This window comes from Pteropus vampyrus, unplaced genomic scaffold (assembly GCF_000151845.1).
Source record: "Pteropus vampyrus isolate Shadow unplaced genomic scaffold, Pvam_2.0 Scaffold462, whole genome shotgun sequence".
NCBI lineage: Eukaryota > Metazoa > Chordata > Mammalia > Chiroptera > Pteropodidae > Pteropus > Pteropus vampyrus.
The window spans coordinates 880,198-902,017 of record NW_011889243.1 but is presented as its reverse complement, the minus strand read 5'-3'; the positions used below and the strand labels follow the sequence as shown (position 1 = coordinate 902,017).

The following is a 21,820-nucleotide window of genomic DNA, read 5'->3' as shown; positions in this document are numbered from 1 at the left end:
CTCCGTTTTTGGTTTTTCAGGTGCTCCGCCTTGGCTTCACTTAATTAATTGTCCGTTCTTCTCACCCTATACCCCCGTCCCACAAATACACACTGCTCATCGTTGAAGTACTGAGTTGTGACTATTTAGCGAGCCTCTTCTATGTTTTAAGTGCACTGTTTACAGAGATAAACGTGTCCCTTCTCTTGACAAGCAGGGATACAGGAAATTACAGAATAATGTCCTCCGTGAGGAAGCAGAGAGGCGTAAATCTTAGAAGCAGGGAAGCCCTCTCAGAAAATGAGTCACTCAGGGTGAATCTCGAAGGATGGCAAAGGGCTTAGAGTGCCAGAACAGCAGTCCCAAGTGCAGGGCAGGACATTGGCAACAGGAAAGCATCAGGAGGAAGCAGGTTGAGTATACTTCACTACCTTCTCCATTCTCCAGCCCCACAGGCCCTGGAATGCCTTGTGTTCATTCAGGCTGCTCAATCAGCTGCCACTCTCCGTCATGAGAGCTGAGTGTGGCCCTTTATGCTCTGCCCCTGCCCTTGCCTACAGGGACCAGCTGGACCAAACCGACTCTCACCCACTAATCCCACCTTCTGCTTCCACCTCAGAGAACTCAGAACTCCACCTCATAACTGGCAGGAGGCTTCTGTGGCAATTTCAAGGCCTACTCTTTTTCTGCCTCAGAAAAAGAACCAAACAGAAGTGTGTGACTTCTGGCCCCAGGGAATGATAGGCTACAGACGCACCCTACCTTCATGCCCCACAGCCCACATGAAGACACATGACGCAGCAGGATACATATGGCCAAATATCTCCTTTATTATAGTTCACTCAGTTACCACAGACAGACACACCGGCTCAGGCTGGTCAACTGCCAGATGGAGAATGGTCTGTGTCTCCCAGAAACAAGGAAGAGCAGTGGGCACCAGCAGAATACAAAAGTAGGTCACTGGCTGGCCATAGACCTGAGGATTCCAGAAATAACCTGGGCTTTCCTCCAACCCAACCCCAAGACCATCCAGCAGAGATGAATCTGTGCCCAGCCCCCACTTCTCAAACTGGTTCCCTCCCCAGGGAAGTGCATAGTTGCCTGGAGATCCCAGGGCCTGGACAAGCTGTGCCACATACAAGTAGCAGGCCTTTCCAAGGGCAGAGTCAGGGAATGGCCATATAGGTCTGAGCCAGGAAAGAGGAAAGACAGGTAGGGCAGGAAATTGACTGGAGGTGACAACCAACAGGTCATGGATCCTGGCTGGCAGCTGGACCACAGGCTTCTTGGAGCTACCAGAGAGACTAAGAGAAAGAGGGCCAGAGGCCTGGAGTTGGGGAGAGGACAGGGGAGGAAGGGTCTAGAGCTAGGGACTCTTTTCAGGTATTGGGGACTCTGACAAATGCTTTCCAGAGAAAAAGTGCTATAGAGGAAAGAGCCAATCACAGGCTGGCCCAAGCCTGAGGGACCATTAGGAAGGGAACTTTCCAGAACCCTGGCTCTCCTTATAAGAAAATGACGTATTGGGGCTCAAAGCTAAGGATTGTACCTAGAAGCCCAGGTGCTTGGTTTCAAGCTGGAGCCAGCCCAGAATTTCCAAGCAGGGTTTGGTTTTTCAGGCCAAACACACAAGTAGAAGCGAGGGTGAGAAACGGGCAGCTACTCCTTAAGTGAGAATCCACTCCTTAAATGAGAATCCACTCCCCGCCAGGGTCTTTACCAGCAACATTCTCACAATGCTTGGAAAAGAACAGCTCTATAGGCCAGAAATCACTGCCTAAGAAGGGAAAAGCGTTCTGGCAGTGTGAGGAAGGGCCAAGAACCAAGGCCAGTAGGCAAAGGATGTAAGTTATCTTGAATTGGGGGGGCTGGGAGGGGGGGCGGCACGGAAAAAAAGCCAGGGAGCCTCCCCTCCCACCACACCTAAACTGAAATCCCATTCCAGCCATTACGCCTGCAGATAGTATTGGGCCTGTGCTTCTTCTTGGGCCCTTAGTTCAAGTGTCCAGAACTGCCCTGTGACCAAGAGCTAACTTGCATGGGGAAGGCATGTTCCCCTCTCACTGGGCCCTGCCTGCCCTCTCCTCTGATAATCCTTCCAAGCCCAGCCCTCTGAGCCTGTCCCTTCTACTCACACTGAACAGCTACTGCTGCCAGGAATCCAGAGATACCTAGTACCTCCCAGTGGGCTTGAACTAGCCAAACCTTACCCATGAACCAATAATTATTTACATATCCTCTCTTCCAGCTGTACCTTTGCTTGAAAATTGCCTGGACAACACCCCCAGTTCTTCAGGGAAGGCAGTGGAATCTGCCCTTATGGATGGCAGATGCCACCTGGCACGGGATGGAGGTAGGGTAGGAGCATCAGGCCACAGCATCTGGGGGTTTACGGAGGGACATAGGCAGAGGGGCTTATGGGGTAAACAGAGAAGGAGGGTAAACAGGGTAGGGAAAAGAGGATCCTGCCCCAACAGGCCAAGCTCTGACAGTGAGGGAGATGACCCTGCATTGCCATTCCCTGGGAGCCAGGTGCCTAGGGGGGCTCTGCATCCGTGTGTCCTCCCACATCAGGGCTAAAGCTTAGCGCCTACTTCCTTGACCCGGGAATGGGCTCAGACTCGGGAGCAGATACAACTGGGACATTCAGCCTTGGGGAAGACAAAGAGAAGCCAGATGGGGAGGAAAGAGACCTTGGACAAGAGAAGAGACCACAGGGAATGTGACAGCAGGAAGAAAAGAGGGGAAGAAGTGAGGGAGAGGGGACCCAGATCAGAAGGAGCAAGGAAAGATTCCCTGCCTGTCCCCACCCTCCCACCCACCACCATCGTGAGTTGCTTCCTAGTAAGACCAAAAGTGATAAGTTTCAGCTCATAACACTGGGTAGGGGGCTAGGCTCTCTCTGCTATGTCTCCCTTGCCTCATGAGGTGTCCTTGGGCCAAGGTCAAAGCGGGTAGCCTGGGGGAGGGTAGGGGGCTGGTTTAGTTCTAAACATACATCTAGCACCACAACAGAGACCTCCACTGCACACTATTACACAAGGGGACATGTACATAGCTACCACCATATGGGACAGCTCTACGTGTAGCCCACAGCTCTCAGAATGCTCAGAGCAGAATCCAAAGGGGACGGGGGGATAGACATATACATATATATACATATACATATACATATACATATACATATACATATACATATACATATACATATACATATACATATACATATACATATGCCCTCCCCATGGCGCATATATATATACATATATACGTATATGTATATATATGTGATTCTTTGTACAAAGTGGGACAGGAGAAAAGGGAACGGGTAACCCTGCTTGGTCACCACAACACAATGATGTGGCTTGAGCCCTGGTCCCACAAGCCCTCAACCCTGCCTCCTAGCAGGCTCAGCTGGCTCACATCTCATTGGAGTACGTGTAGTTGGGGGTGGCGGAATACTGAGTCTGCGGCTGATTCATGGCACCCTGGGCTGCCCCCATGGCTGCATTCTGGGCTGCCTGCTGCACGTGTGGGTTCTTCCATGCTCCTGTGGTCCACTCCTCTTGAGCTTTGCTGAAACTACCCCCACTGCCCCGGTAGAATTTATGAACCTATAGAAGGAGGAGCACAAGGAAGGGTTAATCAAAAAGGCGAGCCATCCAGTAAAGACACGGGAACCAGAGATAACTCACTGTAAAACCAGTCTTCCCTCCCACCCATGCTCTGTGCATCCTAATGCACAAAGTCCACCAAGCCATTCCAGAATGAGCCTCTGGGAAAACCTCTGGGTCCTCCTGTCATTTGGAAGGTGTCATTACAGATCACAGCCCCTTTCAAAAACCACTCTCTCACCCTTGAGGTGACTACATACCATGCTGAGGGCAATGAAGGAAAAGACAGCCACGACCGTGAACATGACAGTAGGAATGAGCATCACCACCGCTGAGCCAACGTTCGTTCCAAAGAAGGAGATGGTAGCAATCCAGCCACTGCAAGAAAAGGCCAGCTGTGGGGCTGTGTGGCATGGGGCCACCCGGGAGCCACCCCGCTAGACACTAGAGCAAGGGACCATGTCATTGCTACAGGGAGGGACCTTAATTTTGGATGCAAAGGGACCACCTTACTGATCTCAAAAGGCCTATGTCAGTGGCTCAGGAAGAACCCACCCCATGGCTCAGCAAATGAGCTCCTCATATATAAGGCTTCCTTCCCTTGAGTTTTCCCATAATGCTTGACACCCTTCAGCCCTCAAAAACCAACGTGAGGTTCTCCTTCCTCTCTGATGCTAGGGCTGTGTCTACTACACTAGCCTGAATCCTTTCACACTTCCAAAAATTCATGGTGTCCCCATACGCTAAGCAGCTTAGCACACAGAGGTAAGCAAAGACACACCCAAAGTGCCACCCATGCCAGCCCTGGATTAGTCCCAGATACCTCAGTCTCTTACCAGACGCCCCAGCCTGGGATGCCCACAGCCTGGATGATGCTGATGACCAGCTGGGCCATGAAGGTGAAAAAGAATGCCATGAAGCTGAAGGAGCTGTCAGTCCTGCAACAAAGAAGATGGCTCCTGTTTACTGGACAGAGGGCCAGGGATTCCCTGCCTTCAAGGTCCCCAAGCCCTTCTAAGTTTAAGTAAGTACACAATGAACAGAAGACATTCAAAGGCTTTAACTGAGAGGCCAAAATGGGATGGCATTTATCGATGGATTTTTATGGGAGTCTATGTGTTAGAACTTTGTGTGCAACATTATATAAGGAGAAATCTTTTCATAAATGGACCACCCATTGGTACATGAATGGTTGGCCCCACTGGCACAGAAATAGATGGGCCCATTGTGGCAGGAATAAACAACCCCATTCGCAAAGAGATGGACAATTCCACTAGCACCAAGACAGCTAGCTCCACTGGTACATGGATGGATGGTCTCATAGGCTCAGAGCTAGAAAGTCCCATTGGCACTAGAATGGACACCTTATTGGTACCAAGAAAGTAGCCTAATTGGCACATACATGGATGGTCCAATTGGCAAACACATTTGAGGCACCATGGATACTTCACTGGCACCAAGATAGATAGTCTTGTTGGTATATGGATGAATAGTCTAATTGGCACAAACACCGAAAATCTCATTTGATACAAAGTAGACACCCATGGGCACCAAGAGAGCTAGCCCCACTGACACATGGATGAGTGGTCCCTTTGGCAGAGAGTTGGAGGACCTCATTAACACATAAATAGTGTCAGTGGTATATGGATGGCTGCTTCCATTGGTACATGAACAGATGGTCCACTTGGTACCAAATCAGCTAGCCCCATGAGTACGAGGGGCAGCTCACCAAGATAGGTGGCCCCACTGACAAAATTTAACATGCAGCTGCTTGAGAAAGGCAAAACAAAAATTGGCCTGGTCAGTATGTTGCCCCCACCCAAGGGTAGAGTAAGGAAGGAAGGAATTAAAAGGAAGGCTCTGACTCCTAGCCTAGAGCTCCCAGGAAGCCCAAATCATTCCTAGTGAACAAGGGAAAATCAGTTTGGGAGATGGCAAAAAATAAAAAAAAAAAATTAAAAAGATGAGAAAACGTGTAGAGAAGAGACAGGGGAGATGAGCAAAGAGGCAGGGTTAGGAGCCAGGGTCAGCACCAACCACTTACTTGAAGGCCTTGTATATTGGCCGAAACCAGCAGACGTAGGAGCAGGGTGTGAAGAGGATGAGCCAGAGAAAGGCGAGGCCAAAGTTGGTGGCTCCCCCGCCTCCGATCAGCCACGCGAGACAGCCCACCAGGTTCACGGCCAGCGTGACGCTGTTCACTGTAGACCCAGGAGCACATGCACACACAGAGACAGACACCAGACACGCACACAGACACCAGGCCCATGTAGAGATATATGAGCACCCAGACATGGACACACACACCCATAACTCAACACAGACCCACAATCAAACACATGCAAACAGTACAAGCACAGAGATGTAAACACACACAAACACACATGCAAACCACATTTATACACATTCACACCCACAATCCACATCAGTGAATAAACACACACACACACACACACACACACACACATAAGGAGTACAGGCTGTAAGAAAGAAAGCTGGGAGCTCAGACCAACCCCCTCCTCACACCCGCTCTTGGGGATCTGAGAAATCCGGAGAACAAAGAGCCTTCAGAGCAGAAAGTCAGCGCCTTAGCCTAACAAACCCAGCCTAACAAACCCAGTTGGAGGGCCCCAAAACTTCAGGATAGTAGAAATATTCTCCTCATAAGAATGGCTTCAGCTCCTGGCCCTCCAGGCCTACAGCAATTACCAAGGCCAAGGCACAGGAAACTACCTTACATATTTTCTTAAAAGGTAGGGGCACAAAAAGGGGAAAGTAAAAGGCCTTGTGGAAACATCTCTTCAAGCCATTGCACCATGTGCCCTGCACTTAAATGGGGCAGGTGGTGGTGGCTGGGATCTCAGTCTTTATCTAATCTGTTTCTTAGACAACTATCATTCCATCTCCTCCAAGAAGCCTTCTTTCACTACTGCAGCCTTATTTATCCCCCATCTCTCTGAACTCCTGCAGGCCTTGGTTGCTCTCACAGTTCCCCAAGTACAAATCGCAGCCCATCAACAAAATTAGAAGCTCCACAAAAGCAGGACCCAGGCTTCCCCTCCTCTGCATCTACATAATCTAGCTGAACCTTGGAATCACAAAATCACTGAGTCACAGCCAGCAAGGACCTCAAAGACTCCCCAACTGATGCTGGCACTAACACACACCCAAGTCTTCTGGCATCAGAGTGCTCCCTATCATTAGGCTGAGTCCCTGTCTGGCTCCACAAAGACATACCAAATAAACAAAGAAAGGTGGGCTCAATCTAAGCCTCAAACAGCCAGACATCTATGATCTTGGCATCTGAACAGAACCCTTAAGCGTGTCAAGGGTTATATACATTTCTTTAGCAGCAAAGCATCTGGCAGGTGCCTAGAGAGGACTTAGGAAGATATTTATAGCTCTTAAATCCAGCTCCAGAATGAGATCGTCTCAGGGGCAGAATTCCCAGAGCCTAGGGTCAGGTAGACAAGTCCGGCCTGACAACACTGTCACCTGTGCAGGTACACCCATCTCAGGTCCCTCATTTCTTCCTATGCATTTCGGCTTCATTTCCTCCATTTCTGTTTACTACTCCCAAATTTCCTGGAACCTCGGTGTTCTTAGTGATTTTATTTGCTCTTTACATAGACCAGACATTAACCTGTTTATATATTGGTTTACATCTCTCTTCCCAGTCCCACCTCTCTCCAGCTCAGTTGATCTAGTGCCTCTAATGCAATATCCTACTGCCTCTTTGGAACAGACATCCATCGACTTGGCTACTCTTTTTCTAGCCATCAACTTTTTTCTATCTCCACTTCTCTCTTTACCCAGCTTAGACTCCATACTTCTTTACACTCATTTTCTTATTCACTCTCCTACCCTGTATTCTGGTCACATTCACCCTGGATGAACAGAGCTCCCATCTGAACCTGAGGATGAACAGAGCTCCCATCTGAACCTGAGCTGAATGTTGCTAGAAAAAAAAGAGCCCCCCCCACATCCAGGAGAAGCCAGGTAGGACTATAAATTCATAGCAGCCAATCTCAAATGGACCCTATGCATGGCCCAGGAAGATTAGGGGTCATGTTTCTTTGGACAGTGTCCTCAATCTCTGTCCACAAATGTGCTCTCATTCTAATCCCAGTCTCCTCAAAGCTCTCATCCCCAGTTCTACATCTTATTTGATGGGAGAAAAATGCAAGCCATCAGAGACAAACTCTCATTTTCTTCCCAACACCTACAGACATACCCACAACTGCCCCCATCCCTTCCTTCTCTGTTACAGGGGGAAAGATGGCCCCATGGCTGCCCAAAGGCCAAGTCAGGACTTGAAAATGAGTCTGTCTGTCCCCATACTCTTTCAAACATTCCATGAAATACCTGCCGCAAAGACAGCATTCTTTACCACCTTCCTGGCACAATCAATCATCTCCCCAGGTGAACAGCTAGGTGGAGGCCTGATTCAAGGCAACATCACATGTGGCAGACTCTGGCTATGGTCACCCTGCAGATGCCTGTGGTTTTCTGGGGCTGGTACCCAGCATAGGACCACCAGCCTACTCTCCTTACACATGCTTAAGAGGCACCTTTGACCAGCCTGGGCACAGCCAAGTCTCATTCCCCTAAGATGATACCTTTCCCACGAATGTGCCACAGAAACTAAGGCCTTTAAACTCTTGACCTCAAAATCTTAGAACATTAGAAATCTAGACTTTTGGAAGGACCAACCACACAACACAGAGCTACGTGGAACCACACTGACCACTGAGCGAACACCCTCTTTCTACTAATGAGGAATCTGCTGCTTGGGAAGTAGAGTGACCAGAATGGCTTGATCCCATATCTCCCAACTCCCAGTTGAATGTTCTTTTTTTGGAGCCATTTTCCAGAGAAAGCAAGAAAAATGAGGCTTTGAGGGAAGGATCCCTCTCCAAATCTAGAATCCTGAAGTCCTGGCAGCCACCAGAGGTTCCCTGGAAAACTACTCCAGTGAGAAGGGAAAAGGAGAGCAAAAAAAGAGGAGTTACACTGTAGACAGAGACCCCTATCCAGATGCCCTGTAAATGGGAGATGGGGGTGGGAGGAAAGAGAGGCCTAGATGCCGGGTTAAGGGAAACTGAGGCCCAGCTGAGTCGGCCCATGAGAGGAGCCTGCTGCGAGTCAGGTGGAGAAAGACTTACTGGCCTATGCAGATGCTGCAAGTAGGGCTGAATTGAAGGACAATTGGCCTACAGGCACCTCACCCTAATGCCCACGCCCACCAGCCTTCCTCCATCCTCCATACCCCCACTCTAACCCACCCCATCCCACAGCACTCACACATCCAGAGGTAGTAGAGGCGCTTGGTCATGCTGAGATGCTGGGGAGGAATGTCTGCCTCAAAGTCTTGGTAGAAACATGGCTTCAGCGGGATGAATTTGGGCAGTGGTGGGAAGTTATTCACTTTCTCTGTGGGTGAGACATATCGCATGGCATTACCTTGAATGTTCCCCTCTCCAACAATCCAATATCACTCTTTCCCTAGCCTGGGCTACCCCATTGGCCCCTGTGGCCACAAGCCACTTTGCTATCCCCACCTAGCCATCCCTGCTTGCTTGGGTCTGCATAAGGTTCCCAAAGTAACCAAAGGCTCTAAGGCAGTGTCAGTGCCTCTCAGAAGAAAAACAATAAATGCTGTCCATCAAGGGTGCAGCATGCTCCTTAGCAGAGAGCCAGTTCCAGGTGAGGAAGTTGGATGGGTGAGTCTGAAAATGGGGGTTCTAGCCTCTTCTCCAATATTCTGTTCTCGGGCAAGTCACCACCCCTCTCCAGACCTCAGTTTATCCAGTGGGATAAGGGTTGAACTAGATAGTCCCTAAAAGTCTCTCCAGCTCTGGCACTCTGTACTTGAGCCTTCAGAAACCAGATAACTCAGAAATCAGAAGGAAGAGGTCTCAGAGTATTACAGAGCAAGGTGACAGAGGAGACAAGGGCTGAGCCACCCATGCTGCTCATCAGTCAGATTGCCTGTAAGACCAGTACATCAGGATGCTCAATCCTTGGTCCCCAGGTTCAGTGGTCTGACAAGAGGGCTAGATACTGTCATGTTGAGGGTCTTAGATAGACAGGCCTCATTGGGGGACCAGGGAAAATCTGGGGACAGGAGGACAGAAAGAACCTGACCTCCAAACACTACAGCAAATAAGAGGACCAGGAAGAGGGCCACCCACCTTATGCTTACTTGCATGTCCTACCCACATGACCCACCCTCTCCTTACCTGCCATGATGGCACCAGCTGGCCCAGCAGCCTGCCCTCAGCTTTGTCCTGAACTGGAATGAAAGAAAAGCCAGAGAAAGATGAGGATCATGACCCAGCCCAGCCAGGTCCCTCTCCCAGCCCTGGCTGAGCTGGAAGCTCCCTGGGGCAGGACTCTGCTCACACCATGGGACGAACCACGGAGGCAGCTCCTACCTCACAGAGTCACCACTCCATAGCTACCTCCTTCCAGGTGCTCCTGGGCTTTGTCTCAAGGCACAAAGTCCGTCCACAGCAAACCCCATCTAAGGGTATGAAAGAAACCTGGGAGGGAACCCCATGCAGGGAAAGGCAAATGATAGAGAAGCCCTGAGGGGACCAGAGACATCAAAGAAGAAATTCTGTTCCTTGACCCTTAACAAGGCAGACTCCTGGCCTCAGTCATAGGCTGGGCTCCCACCTCTCCAGCCTTTGCCTTTGGTCATTTGTTCACTAATTGGAGATTTATAATCTACCAGGCACTGGGGAGACAGCATGAGTAAGACAGATGTGGTCCCTGCCCTCTGCATGAAACAGTCAATAACCTCTGCAGTTAGTATAAAAGGAAAGGATTGCTGCTATGAAAATATACATAGCATATATAAAGGTGATCTAACTTGGTCTGGAGAGTCATGGAAATTAAATGTAAACAGTAAGGGGAGACCTGGAGAACAGAGAGGAGTTGGTCGGGGCAGGGTAGCCTTCTGGGAAGAGAAGAAAGCTCACAGAGACCCTGATGCAGGAAGGAAACTCACACTTTTAAGGGAAAGAAAACCACTGTGGCCAAAGCAGAGTATAAATGAGGAAGCAGCAGAAGTGAGGCTGGAAAGGGAAGATGCACAGAACTGATGCTTGGGGCCCTTAGGAGAAAGTTTGAAGGGAACCTGAGGTAGATTTGGAAATGGAGGAGGAAGGCAATCAAGAAGAATTCCTGCCAGCTTAAACACTGGGAAATGGGGGCTGTTAATGGAGAGCCTCATCATAGGAGGCACCCATGAGAAGAGGCACAGGGTCTCTGGGAGGACAAGAAGCTGCGTTACTGGCATACCAAGTCTCAGGTGCCCTGAGACCCCCAGACCAGGCTACCTTGTAGGCAATAAAGATATTTTGGTTGGGAGTTCAGCAGGGGGCCTGCAATGAGACAAACATTAAGTGAGTTAAGGCCAAGGAATTAAATGAGCAATCATTTTGCTAGTACAGTAACTCTGGTGGAGATATATAGATATAAATGTGTGTGTATATATATACACATACACATACATACACACACACAATCAAAATTAGAAAATGGTCTAAGCTCTAAGTCAATGCAACAATTAAAAGTTGGGTAGAGATGTCTAAAAAGTTTAAAAACAAGCAAAACAAATCTATGGTGTCAGAAGTCAGGACGGTATTACTCTTGAGGGAGCACAAGTTGGGGTGCTGGTAATGGTCTATTCCTGAATCTGGATGCTGGTTACACAGAGTTGTTGGTTTTGTGAAAATTCATCAAGCTTACAATTACAATTTGTGCACTTTCCTATTTGTTATACTTCAACTAAAGTTTGCTTTTAAAAAAGAAAAACAAACCATCTTAGAGTTCCAGTCATATTCCTTTGGATCCAGTTACAAGTTTGGGCAATTATTATCTTTTGTGTTCCCTTTTTGATATGAAATCAAATACAGATATAAAAATACAAAACATCTACCACAAAAGGAAAAATGGCAGGCATGATAGAGACCTACATGATATAATACCCTTACACTTGCATTAATTGTAGCATTGTTTCCAATGCTAAAAGATTAGAAACAATCTACATGCCTATCAATAGAGGACTGATTAAATAAATGATACAGTCATACAACAGACTGTTCTGCAGCTATTTAAAAATACATTGATATGGAAAGATCTCCACAATTACTAGTCATTGAAAAAAACACAAGATGTAGAACAGTCTATATAACATGCTACCTTTGGTATTTTTAAAAAAGAAGAGAGAATAAAAATATATTTTCCTTTTGACCCAATAATCCTATTTCTGTTTATTTACCCAGAAATAGGAAACAACAAATATGCATTATTCAAAATGACACAATTTTGCAATGGTGCATCATTCAATGTAATACTACACAGATGTAAAAAAGATTGAAAATGATTTCTATGAACTGGTATGGAATGATTTCCAGGAGACACTGTCAAGTAAAAAACAAAATACAGACAAGTATAAATAGTATGCTACCTTTTATGAAGGAAGAAGGGGAAATAAGAACATGCATATAAATTTGCTTATTTTTGCAAAAGAAACATAGGAAGAGAAAACCAGAAACTAATGAATTGGTCATTTACATGATGGAAGGGCTAAGATGAGTAGTGAGACTGCTTTGGGTAAAGATTTTTCCATACTTTTGTACATACAATGTCTTACATATTCAAAAACTTACACCAGAAAGAAAAGTAAACCCTAAAATTGAAAAAACAAAAAAAAAAGAAACTAACTGTAGAGCAAATTAATAACACTACCACATTGGAAAAAGAACTGGCCAAGTAACTTATAGTACTCTGTGTTCTCTTAGAGGAATATATTTCAAGGACGAGAATAAGTGGAAAAATATCTTATATATTAGCAAGTTTACTGTTACACTTGGTACCAATGTGGTGATTTTGAAACTTTGTAATGTGTACTGTAGGAGAAAGCATATGAGTCAATGTACTAATGTTGTTGGGAACCTGGGTTCTCACTGTTAGAATGTGAAAATAGGATACGAAATATGGGAAAGTGAAAAAGAGCCCTGCAATACTGGATTACTGGATTTGAATTGGAGGTATCAGTATGAACTCATGACTTTAAAAAAAAAAAATACATATATATGTGTATATATATGGCTGGTCCCAAGCCAAAGAAATACAAGGTTAGTCTAGAACATCTTGTGGAGCCAGAAACGAGCAGATATTCAACTTATGGGGACATGTCAACAGCCAAATTTGGGACAATTGAGAATATCATGAACAATAATAACAATAATATAACATAATAAATTTTAAAAAATAATTCACGAGTCCAGTATGACACTCTTATTTTTAAAACAAGAGCAAAGAAGGAAGAAAGAAAGCTCTTCTTTGCAGAAGAATGCTAGCTATAAATGTAGAAGGAGTTATAGAATCAGAAAAATTTCTCAATTTTGTAGTCACTAAGGAAATAGTTGAGTCAGGCAAGGATCATCAATAGATGCTAAACCTTTCACTGGGCAAAAGATCATTTAGGAGAAAGAGAGTCATAGTATCTCAAAGTACCAGCCCAAAGATGACTTAATTATAAAAGGAAACAAGAACTTTTACTGTAAAGAAACATGGCAGACACCACCTTAACCAGATGATCAAACTTAACCTCACCAGTAATGGGACAAATGGATGCTACGGCCTCCCTATGTGATGCATTGAGAGGAGGCACATCATCACCTATGCAGTATTCCTGCCCCAAAATGTTTAACCTGAATCTAATCATGAGAAACAATCGGAAAAACCTAAACTCGCCTAGACTTTTTTAGAAATGCCAACATCCTAAAAGAAAAAAAAAAAAATAAAGAGATATGGGATTCTCTGAACTAATGGAAACTAAAGATATATGGCAACAAAAACCAATGCGTAAACCTCAATTGGACCCATACCGAAGGACATCAGTGAAACAACAAACACTTGCATATAGACTCTAAACTAGGTAATATTATTGTATCGATGTTACATTTCTAGGGTGCAATAATGGTACCGAGGTAATGTATGAGAATGTCTTCATTCTTAGGAAATATGTACTCAAGTGCTTAGAGGTAAAGTGTCATGATGTCTGAAACTTGCTTCAAATATTTCATAAAATAAGAAATGATGGAGGGATAGATATAGACAGAATCAAAGCAAATGTGGCAAATGTTAACAATTGGTGAATCTGGATGAAACTAAATAAGTGTCCTTTGTACTATTCCTTAGAGTGAAAGTTTTCAAAATAAAAAGTTGAAGAAAAATATAAATGTTAGTCATGGATTATAACACATTGAATAAAAAGAACACACAAGTCCATGATGATGCACAAAAGAAAAGGAGAGGGGAAAGGGAAAGTTCTCATAATAGAAAGAATGACAGAATTCTTTTAAATTGCCATTTGCAATCCCTGTGCAAGAACTGATACAAGCAAGGAACATCAACGGCTGCTAACCCATTGGGTGAAAGGTGGTTAGGGAAGAGGAGAGTCACAGTCTGAGTGCCAACCCCCAGATTACTTATTAATCACAACAGAGAAAAAGTACTTTGATAATGAGAGGACCTGGCAGACCAAGTGACCAAACTTCTGATAATGGGACAAAAGGACATTTCTGATAATGGGACAAAAGGACATTATATACCTCCTAACATGATACACATAGGACACAAGACTATCTACACAGCATTGTTACCAAAATGTTTAATGTTAAAATAATTATGAAAAACAATCTGACAAAATGAGATTGTGGGAAATTCTCCAAGACAAATGTCATGAAAGACAAAAATTGCTAGGGGGACTAATCTAAATTAAAGGAGACTTAAGAGACATGCAACCAAATGCAGTAAGTGATTCTTTAGTGAATCCTGGATTTTTAAATCACAGCTATAAAAGACATTTTAGGACAAGTAGAGAAATTTGAATATAAACCGCATAGTAAATATCATTGTTCAATGTTAAATTTCTTAGGTGTTGTGGCTACAGAGGAGAATATCTTGTTCTAGGAGATACATACTCAAGTATTTAGAGGTACAGTGTAGTGTCTGCAACTTACTTTCAAACAGTTCTGCAAAAAATTAGATAGATCGATGATACATAAGGCAAATGTCGCAAAATAGTAACAACTGGAGAATCTAGGTGAAGTACCTTAAAGTGTTCTTTGCAGTGTTCTTTAAACTTTTCTGCAGCTTTGAAATTTTTCAAAATAAAAAATTGGGAGAAAAATATATATGTGTATTTGGTAATATACACACAAAGAATCCCTAGTAGGATATCAAGGATAAAATAATAGTTGTGGCTCCCTGGGGGACAGAGAAACTGAATAGATGTGGAGCAGGTGGAAGAATTGTTACTACGCATCTTTATACTATTTAATCCAAGATACCATAGATCATTATTTTATTTAGCAAAAGAAAGAAAAAAATACTGCCAACTTGTAATTGTAAGATGTCAAAAAATTTAAGACAGACATTAAAATATTTTCAAAAATATAAAAATGTTCATTTTAGAATTGATGAAATTTGGGATATCTTTCCAAATTATGCATTATGTGAATGTATTAACTGTTCGAAAAATAAATAAATAAAAAGTCAGGCAGAAGATGAGCTGGTAAAGAACAAAAAAGAGTAGACAATGAGACAAGAGGAAAACCAGAAGAGCATGGAATCTCCAAAGCCAGGAGTAGACAGTGGACAAATATGACACATGCCACTGAAAAGCCCAGCATGAAAAGGGCTGGGCTGAAAATGTTCATTATACTCAGTAACATCAAGTAATCTGTGACCCCAGCAAGAATTGTTTTGGTGGTGTGCGGGTGCGAATAACAGCCAAATTAGATCTATAGTTGAACAGGTAAGCTGAGAGCTTCTGTAGATAGCTCTTTGAAGAAGGCCACCTATACCTAGGGAGAGAATTGAGAGATAGGGTACTACCTAGGAAGAATATGGGGTCCAGAAAAGGCTATGGCTGAGAGTTGCTTGTTTAACATGGAAATAAGCTAGAGATGTGGAGATCCATGGAAAAGCTGAAATTACAATAGATAGAGGTTAACCAATGGAGCAAACCCCTGAAAAGAGGAGCACAGGGTCCAGAGCAAGAGGTGAAACAAACCTTGATATTAACAGGTAGGAAGGAGAACGTGATGCAAGTAGATGCAGGCAAGCTAAAGGCCTTGGAAAGGATGCGAGAGTCCTGTGGACTTACTTCGATTTTCTCTGTAATATTAGAGACAGGTCGGAGTAGAGAGAGGAGGTAAGAGTAGAGGACCCAGCTAAGTCAATGAGCAATTACAACACAGCCTAAGTGCTGTGGGAGAGCAAGTACAAACAGCTGTGGGAACACAGAGGCGCGCCTCCCTGGTCTGCCTGGAGGAAAACGGGAGGGCTTCACAGAGGTGAATCTTGAAAGATAACTGAGAGTTGGCTAGGGAAAAAGCAAATCAAGAAAGCAGGTGTGAAGGTCAGGAGAGCAACAGCATGGTATATTCAAGGAATAGAAAGAAGTAGAGCAAAAACGAAGCTCAAAGTGGAAGGAGGGATGAAAAGGCAAAACTATGGTTGAAAGGTGGGAGAGGCCAGGTCATCCTGGCCTTAAAGGTTATGGGCAGGATTTTAGCTTTATCTTCAGTCTTGCCAGCCACTGAAAGTTTCTTCTTCTTCTTTTAGAAAGCATAGCCTCAAAGTTTTTTTAATCAAATGAAAATATGCTGCTTTTCGGCTATGTATAAAAATATCTGCAAGTTAAAAAAAATCAAAGTGCATAAAGTAGAAAATAAAAGTCCTTCCAAAATCCACTTTCTCAAAGCCCAGCCCTTTAACAGTTTGACCTTTAAGTGTTTGGTTTTTGCTTTTAATGTATATATGACAAAAATGAGATCATTTTACACATGCTGTTTTTTTCCACTCAACAATATTTCATGAAAATTTTTCATGTCAATGAATACAGGTTACCTCAGTCTTTTTAATGACTGGTCAACCTGGTCAACAATGTCCACAGTCATGGAGCAGTCAGGCACGACATGGCTGATTTGGTAATTAGGGGGTCACAGCTTCAGGGAGTGGTAGGGTAAAGGCCAGGCTGCCAGGAGATGAGGAAAACATGAGAGAAATGAAGAAGGAACAAGTCTAGCAAACCAGTCTTTCAAAAAACTTGGTTTTCGTTTTAATACACACACACAATATCAGTGACAACGCTGAAACTCAAACACCATACACCAAAGGATGAACACTAGTCATCTCTTGATAGTGAGATAAAAATATTCTAAAATTTCTACAGTGGTCATTTATTACTTTTATAATAAGACAAAGCCATCAGTTTTAAACGGCAGCAACTAGTGGAGGACATAAGGTTAGAAATATTTTTCCAGATAGGAGACTTAAACATATTTATAAGCTAGTACAGTTAGAAAGGGAAATGGCCAATGGACATTGGTACCTGGGGAGACAGAGGGCTGGTGTCCATAGCACAGAGTGGGCACATTAGACTAGGAGCCCTCCTTTACTGGAATCAAGAAGTAGGGAAACATGAGTGTGGTTCCATCGCTCCCCCAATCCCCTAATCACCCTTTTTGTAAGTAAGAGGTTTTGAGAGAGTAGCCCAGTTTGTAATACTCCTCCCATGGAATAGAATGAAAACCTGAAGGAAAGAGGGGAAGAGTTTCGAGAAAGTGATGGAGGGACAGCTGAGGCTGGAGACCCTGCACAGAAGCAGAACTAGACTGCCCTAGAATGTGACGACCCCTCCACCCCTGAAGCTTTCTACATTCTGAGAATAGAATCCAGAATTGGAATGTCTGCTGCTGAGTTGGAATACACAGGCAAAGTGGCAGAATAGTTGAGGGCATGGGCCAGAGAATGGTTAAAATCCTGGAACATGAGGTCCAGAAAGGACACAGAAGGTGTGATGCTCATGGTATAGAGAAAATGAAAGTGTCAGAGAAGTAGAGATCTCTGTGGGGCCCCAAAGCAGGTAAAGTAGAAGTTAGACTGTGGTCAGAGGACATTGGAGTTTAAGATTTCAGAGGTAGCCACATGCCAGTGATGACCAGAGTCAAGTGTGGCTGGTAGAAAGGGTAGCCGAAGAAGGCATCACCTTCCATGAGATACTGGGATGTGAAGTGAGAGACTGTTGTCCAGCACTGAAGTCCTCCAAAAAAATAAGGAAGAACAGCAGGGAGAGGGCAGGCAATAACTGGATTGTAGGAGCCTCAAAGGAAGTGACTCTAATCCTGGCTCCAGTCTGCCCCTTGTCCTTGGTCCCAGGCTGTCTCCCAAAGGTGTGCCCAGGGTTATAGAGAAGTCAGTGTAGCAAAGTATAGATAGGATTCATTGTAGGAGAAGCCAGATCTCAAGGCCAGAGCATAGGACAAGACTGCTACACTTGTATATGAAGGCTAGCCCAGAGAGAAATTACGCTTGGGAGGGCTGCAGGAGTCTGGGGTCACAGGAATGGAAGGCTCCAGGGTGCCCTGCCCTTATTTCAGAGCTAGCCTTTATACTTGTGTGTGTGGGCACGGGGGGATGCAATGACTGGTGTCTGCAAACCAAATTTCTTGACTGCAAAACGGGAGAAGTTAACAGCTTTCTCCTCAATTGACAGTCATTCATAAAGTTGGTGGTGGGGGTTGGGGGTGCTACATATCCCCCCAAAGATGTAGACAAAAGGAAGCACCTCCTTATTTATCAGTAAGTTAGCAAATACTACCTGAATTTTGTTTTTTAAAACCCAGATTATAATTTATTCCATTTTTTACTGTGAAGCTGGGAGGACAGAAGCTTCTACAGTACAGAGAGTGAGGCCCATGGCAGAGATAAGGGACTCAAGCCTGGCCTCAGATCAGGCCAGAGATATGGGGCTGGTTCTAGGGCTCCTTGCTCACTACCCCTCCCTGGTCACAGCCCTCCCTCCTCCCCAGTGTGAGCCCCTCATCCTTACTTATTTTCTTCCTACCTGCTCAGAGCCTAAGATGGAAGTTTCCTCTACTTGCTCTACCTCTGGTCTCCATATTCCAGTCCCAACCCTGAAGTCCCAGAACTATGAATCATGCTCAGAAAGCAGCACTTTCCTGGCATTGCTATCACTATCCTATGATGACTCTTTGGTAGCCCCTACTGTTGTCATTCCAGGCCTTGTATCAATCAGCTACAAACCTCCTATCTGCTATGCTTTGTTTCTCTACCACGGGCTGACCTGCCTCCCACAAAACTCATCTTCATGCACGAGGTTATATCTAGCCACTCCCTCTGCATCCAGTGCCCCTAAACCAGAGCCCTGTCAACTCCTCTAAGTCCTTCCATTTTCTCACATCCCATCTCTCCTGGGAAGCCTTTCCAGACATCCCTGTTATACATCCCACTACTTAAATTCTGAACCAGTTATTGAGCACCTAGTTGTCACTCATTCTCATCCAATCTCTTCCTCACTTTCTCATGGATGGGGCTTCCGGGAGGGACCCAACACAGGGCAGGACACAGAGCACTGTCAATCTATGTTCTTGCTTAAGACTTGGATACCCTCCCAAGGGGTGGGAGAAGAGCAAATGATGCTCTCCCCAACCAGGCTAAGCCCACAGCTTCTGTCAAACCTGCTGTCCAACACTTCCTCCAGGAAACTTTCAGAGACTCCAGCCCATAGAGGAAATGCTGTGGGGAGGAGGAGGAACAGGGAGAGGGAGGCAGAAGGAAAGAAAAAGGAAAAAGAACTGAGAGGAATGCTCTAAACTAGAACAAGTAGCTTCCTCATGGGAGGTCAATACTTAATCCTATTATTTAATCCCTAGAGAAAAGTGCTGGCAAAGAGATGCCCAGAGCGGGAAATGAACTTGTTCAGAGGCGGCCAGCCAGCCAGGGAAAGGGTTACAGAAATAGCAACAGAACCCAAGGCCGTATCCAGAGCTCTTCTACGAAAACCCCCTTTCTGTGGCCCATTCACCAAACAGTCCTTTCTCAGCTCAGAGGACTTTGCCTTCAGGCTCACCAAACCCAGATCAAATTTCAACTAGCAAGATTTGTGTAGCCCAAAACAAAATCTCTCTGCCAGTAATGCCCCTGTAAGAGCCATCTATCTCCCTCTTTCAGAGCCCTGCCCCTTGGAGGCAGAACTGGTAGGGCATAGACTCCCCCACCCCGTGGGCTTCCTAACAGCTGTGCTTATTTCTCACCTCTATGTCTTTGCTCATACCATTCTCCCGTAATGCCCTCTCTTGCTTCTCTACCCATCCAAATTTCACCTTCTCCAGAAAGACTCGTATTCACTGGCTCTTTCCTACCTTTATCCTTGGGCTTCTTACGTCGGCGGAAAGTCCGCTTGGCCCTCCCTAAACTCCCCATTTCAGAGCTGAGGCACTACCGGTTGGAACTGCCCGAAATGGTGAATTCTCAGTTTCTACTCGGTTCCCTCAACCCCCAGACCAGGAGCTCCCTGAGGCATGGATGGGTTTCCAAACACTTCACCTCCATTCTCGTGACCGACTCCTGCCGGCGTTGAAATGAGCTACATCCAGCACCCCCAAAGCCCTGGTGGACGCCAGGCTCAAGCCAGTGCATCCATCCGCCGAAATCCTGGCGGCTCAGACCCGCTGAGCAAAGGTCCGCTGCCCGCAGGAGACGGAAGAGAGGGGACAGCGGAGGAGGTAACAACCTGGGTCCACCTGCAGGCACCTCTTGGGAGGAAAAACCCAAAAGAGTCCAGTTACCTCGCCTCCAGTCGCCCCCATACCCGGCCGCGTGAGCCATCCCCAGGAAAAGGAAGCCGGTTTCCAGGGAACGTCAGGTGGGGTTGTGGGGGGATGGAGGGCCCAAGGCCCAGGCTCCAGAATCCAGAGATCTGACGTCACCCAAGACACGGGTTCCCTCTGAGGGAGCTGAGAATGGGGATGGTGGGAGTTGAAAGGCCTGGGGGCACCTGGGGCACTCTTCTCCCACTCCAAACAGGAAAGGGCACCTCGACTCTCCACCTCTCCAGCAGCTCCGCGTGCCCGCTGCTTCCAAAGGTGAAGCGTAGCGGGTGCAAAGCTGGAGAGGAGGTGACTCCCTCTCGCACTGCGCCCATCTTCCCTGCAAAGCCCTTCTCCGAGATTTCAGGCCTGGGACTTACCTGCTGTTGTCGCTCAGCTGCCCAAAGGCCCCGGCGCTGAGCTACGTTGCACCCGGCGATGCGGCGCGGAGCCGGCCGCAAGCCGCAAGCCGCGAGCCGCTTGAGGACTGGTGGCGGGGAGCGCGCGCGCGCACCTAGGGTCGGCTCCTCGCGCGCCCGCGCCACCCTTGCCAGCAGCAGCCTCTCGCGAGACTCCTGCGCCACCTCTAGTGCCGCTCTTCCTGAAGTCGCGAGAAGGAAAGTCAGTCCAATCCCGCACCTTGCCGGAGCTGTCCAAGGTGCTAAGTTCTGGCCCTGGCCCATTCAGGTGGCCGGGGGCACTGTGAGAACAAAGGCACAGAGAAGACAAGGAGGAAGAGACCCAGAGATGGGAAACTAATACTAGCAGCCAGAGCCTCAACATCCAAATCTGTAAACTGGGGAGAATAACCTCCTATTCCGGTCCCAGCGGCCTCTGGGATTTACCAGAAAGGATTAAAATCTTTGTGAGCAAGAGAGCATGTCTATTGATGAAGGTCCTTCAGATCCAAAATGGCAGAGAGGGGATGGAGGATGGAAAATCAGAGGTGAGACATGAAGAGAGAGAAACGGGATATAGAGAAACTAACACAGAGATTCATGAAAAGCTAGACATAGAAAGACAAGAGAGAAGAGCCACGAACATAAAGGCATAGAAACATGGAGAGATCAGGATTTGGAAAGACAAAAAGACATTGAAAGAGAAAGAGAAGAGGGAGAGGACAGAAAACATGATGAAGTGAAAAGGTAAGAAATAGGGACAGGCAAGCTACACAAAGGAATAGAAAGAGAGAGGCTTAGAAAGAGAAAGACAGAAGAAAGAATGAAAGAGACTGATATGCAGAGATGAACACCTAAAAAAAAAATAGAGACCAGGGTAAATGTTTAAAAACCCAGAACTAATGATGCTTGAGAGATACCCGCTTGGGGAGATGGGGCTGAGAGTGAAAGACAGGCTTTTATTGTGAGTGGTGTTTACAATGTAAACCTCCTGTGGGCTCTTTCCAGCCAGGGCCACCCTCTGTCCTGCCAGCCAATGGCTCCTGCCCTCCACACTGCCCACACTATCCTGGGCTTGTAAGGGGGCCTCAGTGGGTGGGAGACACTGCAGGGATTCTTTGCCCAGAAT

At 46.1% G+C, this 21,820-nt stretch overlaps 1 protein-coding gene across 2 annotated transcripts; it reads right to left on the bottom strand.

The window, feature by feature from the left end:
- Positions 1–785: 785 nt before the first annotated feature.
- Positions 786–20,830, bottom strand: SCAMP5 (secretory carrier membrane protein 5). Of its 2 annotated transcripts, none has more exons than XM_011382098.2 (7): positions 20,674–20,830; positions 9,836–9,888; positions 8,898–9,026; positions 5,638–5,794; positions 4,430–4,531; positions 3,854–3,971; positions 786–3,593 (listed from the first exon to the last, which is right to left on the bottom strand). In XM_011382098.2, exons 2-7 carry the CDS (start codon positions 9,840–9,842, stop codon positions 3,399–3,401), a joined length of 708 nt encoding a protein of 235 aa, XP_011380400.1. In that variant the 5' UTR covers positions 9,843–9,888; positions 20,674–20,830; the 3' UTR covers positions 786–3,398. The 2 variants fall into 2 exon arrangements, with proteins under 2 accessions (XP_011380400.1, XP_011380401.1); XM_011382099.2 differs by lacking the exon at positions 20,674–20,830 and adding an exon at positions 20,273–20,571.
- Positions 20,831–21,820: the final 990 nt, after the last annotated feature.

Coding starts and splice junctions, on each gene's coding strand:
- SCAMP5 (XM_011382098.2), bottom strand. Junction 5,795..8,897: donor CCTCTACTACCTCTGGATGT/GTGAGTGCTGTG, acceptor CTGGGTCTACAG/TGAACAGCGTCACGCTGGCC. Junction 3,594..3,853: donor CCTTCATTGCCCTCAGCATG/GTATGTAGTCAC, acceptor CTCCTTCTATAG/GTTCATAAATTCTACCGGGG.